Genomic DNA, 6,000 nt, shown 5'->3' on the forward strand with positions numbered 1-6,000 from the left:
GCCGAACGTGTCCCACCGTCTGAAACTGTGGAGGCAAAGCAGGCACGGGTTCAAACCGAACGAGCTCGACTAACGGATATACGCCTACAACACGCGTCTCAAACCGCAGAAGCAGGGCAAGCACGGGTTCAAAACAACGCAAGCTCCTACCACACGCGTCTGAAACTACAGCTGCCCAGCGGGCACGGGTTCAAAACGCCGGGGGTAGGCGAGCGAAGCGAGCAGGGGGCGGAGCCCCATTGTACAAGGATAACACAGGATTTTCTTCTACAAAACATAAATGTAGAAAGACTAGGGAGCACCGCCTCCTCTATCTTGTGGCTGAGCCGCTTAACACTAGAATTACCAGAGTCTACGAAATAACTTGTAGATTCGGCCCACCTTAAAACCGTTCTCAGCTCTCTTTTGTCTTCTAAATGTACCGATTAACACGAGCAGCAAGCAGCCGGCTATTCCATCCCCCACCGCCGCAGAACGTTCACTAAGTTTTCCCAGCTCATGCCTTGTTTGATTATCTGGTAGTGACTGAATTGCTGGAGTTTTAGAGTGGAAATAATAGATTGCTATTTGGAACACATGCAGTTATTGTGTGTTCCGTTTCTACAGTAATCTGTGTAAACACATTTTTAAAACAGAAACGTTTTTCATATTTTAGTAGTAAATGACAAAATGTAGGCATAAACTATATAATGTATGAAGCCTGAAGTCCAAAGATCAAGTAAACACTTTCACAAAAGGTTCAAGGATGATACAAAAGCTTCCGTGGCATTACGGTAAGATTTGCTGACTTGTATTTGCCGTTTTCAGTAGTGAGCTGCTCCTTTTGTTAATATTATACAGTACACAAATACATTTGGTTTGCGTCTGTAACACATTGTGTGCATTTATAGGACTTGTAAAAGTTACCGTTTTTTTTACTTTTATTCTCTCTAAATCACGACACATACCACCGCCCCCCCCAAACCCAGGGATCAGACGCTGTTATTTTTTATTTGAAAAGGAATAACTGGAGATGTGAGTGGTGTTCTGAGACAATGGAACTGGACATTCTCTCATCTGGAGGGATAAAAGCTGACACACAAATGCTGGCAAATCTGCCTTCTTCGTATCTCACCGTCACGTGATTTTTTTTTTTTATTCAGTTTTATTGAGTGTTCCTGCTCATGCTGAATTAGTGTGCACCTTATGGTGTATGATGTCAAAAAAAACACAGACGTAGGTATATATGATATTTGGAATTATTCGTTTTATGACCTGTATAGTACATTTCGGAAAACTTTGTGGCACGGATGCAACATTATTCATATTATTAATATTCATTCGCATAACATCTTGCGGTTTGTAATCAGTGACTGCGTATTTTTTTTCCCCCGGTCTTGCCAGTCCCCACATGTTGCTGTATGCTGTTTCTTTTGTACTCCAGGACATGCAGAGGATAGAATAGTACAGAGCAGTAAGTTCAGCACTATATGCAATCATCAGATTCAAATGTTAACTGTTCACACACACGCAAGGATAGTCTTTCCTACATTTACAATGTGTGTACCTGTTACAATGTACACGCCGCTTCTCTCTATGCTGTGGTTCCTATTACACACCTGAAAGAAAGAGACAATATATGTGAAAACATCATCGCACTAATGCAATATTATTTGAAAACGAACAGCGTCAGATCGGGTGTGGATTTATGTTGGCACTATTACTGAAAGAAAAAAAAGATGAACATGTGCGTTGATCCTGCAGCACTGAATAAGCTCACGCTCTCCAACATATCTGATCTGATTCTAGGAAACAGCGTAAGTACAGATGCAAACCAAGTGTGATCAAGAGTCACCGGTTCGATCCCCACTCACTCCTGTATTTGCCGTTTTCAGTAGTAAGCTGCTCTTTACACTAGTTATTGAGTAGAAGCTCAGACTTGAATAGTAAGAGTAAATGCACATGGAAAAAAAACTGTTTAGGTGACGGGTTGTTTTAGCTGTTTGCCAGAGGGAAGTCTTTGGAACAGGTAATGCCCTGGGTCAGGGGTAGGCAACGTCGGTCCTGGCGAGCCGCAGTATGTGCAGGTTTTTGTTCCAACCCAGTTCCTTAACGAGAACTCAATTATTGCTGATGAAGCACATATTGCTTAAGTGACATTTTGATGCTTCATTTTAGTGGTCTCGCTTGTTAAGGTTCTCCAGCCTTAATTGCTTATTTCAATCTTAAACTGCTGCATTCAGTGTTTTAATTGCTCCTTATTAGCAATAAGATGTAAAAGACAAAGCAGCCAGCAGTTCTCCAGCTAGCTTTTTTCCAATTACATCTGTGTGTGTTCATCATGCACTGTTTGATTTAATAAAACACGTAATAGAAAAATGTGACAGACTGAAAATGATCTGTTTTAGGCTTCATATCATTTGGATGATATCTTTGGAAAGGAAAAAAATCTACGATATAAGAGCCTTACATTGCACAGACTAACAAGCCATAAAATTAAATAAGGTCTGAGATTGGCAATGATTGGTTTCTAATTAAGCAATTGGGTTGGAACGAAAACCTGTAGCCACTGCGGCTCACCAGGACCGACGTTGCCTACCCCTGCCCTGGGTGAATCGGATCAGCAATCATCTTTGCGGCTCTTTTCCTTACCCTGAACTCATATAGGACTTGTGTGGTAAACTACAGCCTATGATCCTTTCAAGGGCTTTGATTGCAGATTGTTGCAGATTATTCTTAGCCTGAACAGAGGCAGCACCAAATCAGACACTTGTAGATGAGGTCAGAATGGTCTTGATGATGGCTGTGTAGAAGTGGACCAATATTGTGCCTTTGCCTCTGAATTTTGTGCCTCTGCATCTGTCAGCACACACAGTCAGATGGTTGCCCAGGGGTTTCTGAGGCAGAGATGTGTGTGCAGCCAGAACCTGAAGATGTGCTGGGCACAGCAGCACCATCATTTCGTCCTCGTCATGGGGGTCAGCTTTTATAATATTGTCTGAAACAGAATGAACAGACCGTGACTGTGACTTGCCTTTTCACGGCGACTTTGATATCTGACCACTTCTTTTTTTTTTTTTTTATTTTGGATACTGTGCGACTTTCTGAACTTGAACTTTCGAGTGTTCCCACCACACTGTATCACTCCATACCTTCCTTTTGTTGCTTATAACACTGCTCAAGTCAACAAATGGTATGTTTTTCCTTGTCTCCACTTTCACCCTTTTCTCCACTTTCACTGAAATTTTTCTTTTTTCTACGTGCTTTTGCTATTGTCTTTTAACATAACACTGAACGGAAGGGGCTATTTATATTGATTTTCATATTCATATATGCAAAATATGGGGAAGAGTCAGGGTGTGGCTTTAGGCACATGCACTTGTGTTAAATTTCACATTGATCGGATTTATTAAGGGGAAGTGAGTGGAACTTGGCACAAGCACAGATTTATGCTTCTGGATATTTTTGTGCATATGTACATTTCCAGTTTTGTCTGTATGCCATGTGCTAGCGTGAATTCTACGCACACTGTTATAAATGAGGCCCACTGTCATAGCCCATAGCTTTTAACTATGGGAAGACAATGGCCATTAAGAATTGTTATAAAATGAGGATGCTGTTTTCAGAGTTGGCTTTTTTTCCTCTTTTTGATGCTAAATGTTTGTCTTGTACACAGGTATGAAAACAACTGTAAGTGAGGCTGAGCATCCATTACTCTGTGAAGGGACTCGCCGAGAAAAGGGTGATCTGGCACTTGCTTTGATGATCACCTACAAGGATGACCAGGGAAGACTCAAAAAGGTATACAGATTATATCCAGCAAGAGCTATACGCTTGCTAATAGTGTTTTTGTTTATTTATTTAATTAAATTAATCTGTTGTAACCAAACCCTACCCTCTTAATGAAAGTAGAAATACAGAGTAAAAAACTAGAAGTAAGATGATTTTTGTTCCTGTGGCATGAGCAGCAGGAATGCCTTGTCCATCTTCTGAGCTTTGATTGTCCAAGGTGTTCTGTTTTATATTTTTAGTATAGCTTAATATCTCCCAGTGAATTAAGAACACATTTTTCAGAAAATTATGTAGTAATCTGATTCAAAATGCATTTACTTTCTTTTTGTTGATAAAGAGGAAATTAATGACCAGCATTTAGTCATGGAACAATACATACTCACAGTGAGGACATGGTGGGGCATTGGGGGGATTTCGGTTTGCTATAAACACCTTGTATGGGGGGTGAATGAGGAAACAGAGTGAGTCCTAAAATAGTTGGGGTGCCAACCAGATTGATGGCAATGGCCTTTAGTGGCGTTCTGTTATTTTAAGGTATAGTGTCGTCCCTGACAGTCAGGCTGTCAGGTCCAAATGAGATGTCACCTTCCAGTTTGGTCAATGTAAAAGGCTTTCCTGCCCTGAAGGGGTAGCTTCGTGGTGCTATGAGGGAGAAAAAGGAGACAATTTTAGCTACAGTACCTCCCTCTCATCCCAAGGTGGTACTAAATACCTTAGGTGAGCCAGGAACCTCTAGAATGCATACGTGACACACATGCTTTTTTTTTTTTTTTTTCTGAAAATTCCCAGATTCCATTTTCTCTCCTGTTTAACTTCACCATGCCTTCATCATATAGCATCTAACTTTGTTTAACATGCTTTAGTTTACACAGATACAGTTTAAACAGATACAGTGCATCCGGAAAGTATTCACAGCGCATCACTTTTTCCACATTTTGTTATGTTACAGCCTTATTCCAAAATGGATTAAATTAATTTTTTCCTCAGAATTCTACACACAACACCCCATAATGACAATGTGAAGAAAGTTTACTTGAGGTTTTTGCAAATTTATTAAAAATAAAAAAATTGAGAAAGCACATGTACATAAGTATTCACAACCTTTGCCATGAAGCTCAAAATTGAGCTCAGGTGCATCCTGTTTCCCCTGATCATCCTTGAGATGTTTCTGCAGCTTAATTGGGAGTCCACCTGTGGTAAATTCAGTTGATTGGACATGATTTGGAAAGGCACACACCTGTCTATATAAGGTCCCACAGTTGAGAGTTCATGTCAGAGCACAAATCAAGCATGAAGTCAAAGGAATTGTCTTTAGACCTCCGAGACAGGAATGTCTTGAGGCACATATCTGGGGAAGGTTACAGAAAAATTTCTGCTGCTTTGAAGGTCCCAATGAGCACAGTGGCCTCCATCATCCGTAAGTGGAAGAAGTTCAAAACCACCAGGACTCTTCCTAGAACTGGCCGGCCATCTAAACTGAGCGATCGGGGGAGAAGGGCCTTAGTCAGGGAGGTGACCAAGAACCCAATGGTCACTCTGTCAGAGGTCCTCTGTGGAGAGAGGAGAACCTTCCAGAAGGACATCCATCTCTGCAGCAATCCACCAATCAGGCCTGTATGGTAGAGTGGTCAGACGGAAGCCACTCCTTAGTAAAAGGCACATGGCAGCCTGCCTGGAGTTTGCCAAAAGACACCTGAAGGACTCTCAAGACCATGAGAAAGAAAATTCTCTGGTCTGATGAGACAAAGATTGGCGTGAATGCCAGGCGTCACGTTTGGAGGAAACCTGGCATCATTCCTACAGTGAAGCATGGTGGTGGCAGCATCATGCTGTGGGGATGTTTTTTAGCGGCAGGGACTGGGAGACTAGTCAGGATAAAGGAAAAGATGACTGCAGCAATGTACAGAGACATCCTGGATGAAAACCTGCTCCAGAGCTCTCGTGACCTCAGACTGGGGCGAAGGTTCATCTTTCAGCAGGACAACGACCCTAAGCACACAGCCAAGATATCAAAGGAGTGGCTTCAGGACAACTCTGTGAATGTCCTTGAGTGGCCCAGCCAGAGCCCAGACTTGAATTCGATTGAACATCTCTGGAGAGATCTTAAAATGGCTGTGCACTGACACTTCCCATCCATCCTGATGGAGCTTGAGAGGTGCTGCAAAGAGGAATGGGCGAAACTGGCCAAGGATAGGTGTGCCAAGCTTGTGGCATCATATTCAAAAAGAC

At 42.0% G+C, this 6,000-nt stretch overlaps 1 protein-coding gene across 1 annotated transcript in view; it reads left to right on the forward strand.

Moving 5' to 3' along the window:
* zswim8 (zinc finger, SWIM-type containing 8) overlaps positions 1–6,000 on the forward strand; it is a 105,284-nt gene that overhangs the window by 47,636 nt on the left and 51,648 nt on the right. Inside the window, 1 exon segment of the mRNA XM_051923344.1 lies at positions 3,656–3,788. Within this exon segment, the coding sequence (XP_051779304.1) occupies positions 3,656–3,788 (133 nt within the window).

Source organism: Erpetoichthys calabaricus, chromosome 2 (genome assembly GCF_900747795.2).
Source record: "Erpetoichthys calabaricus chromosome 2, fErpCal1.3, whole genome shotgun sequence".
Lineage (NCBI taxonomy): Eukaryota > Metazoa > Chordata > Cladistia > Polypteriformes > Polypteridae > Erpetoichthys > Erpetoichthys calabaricus.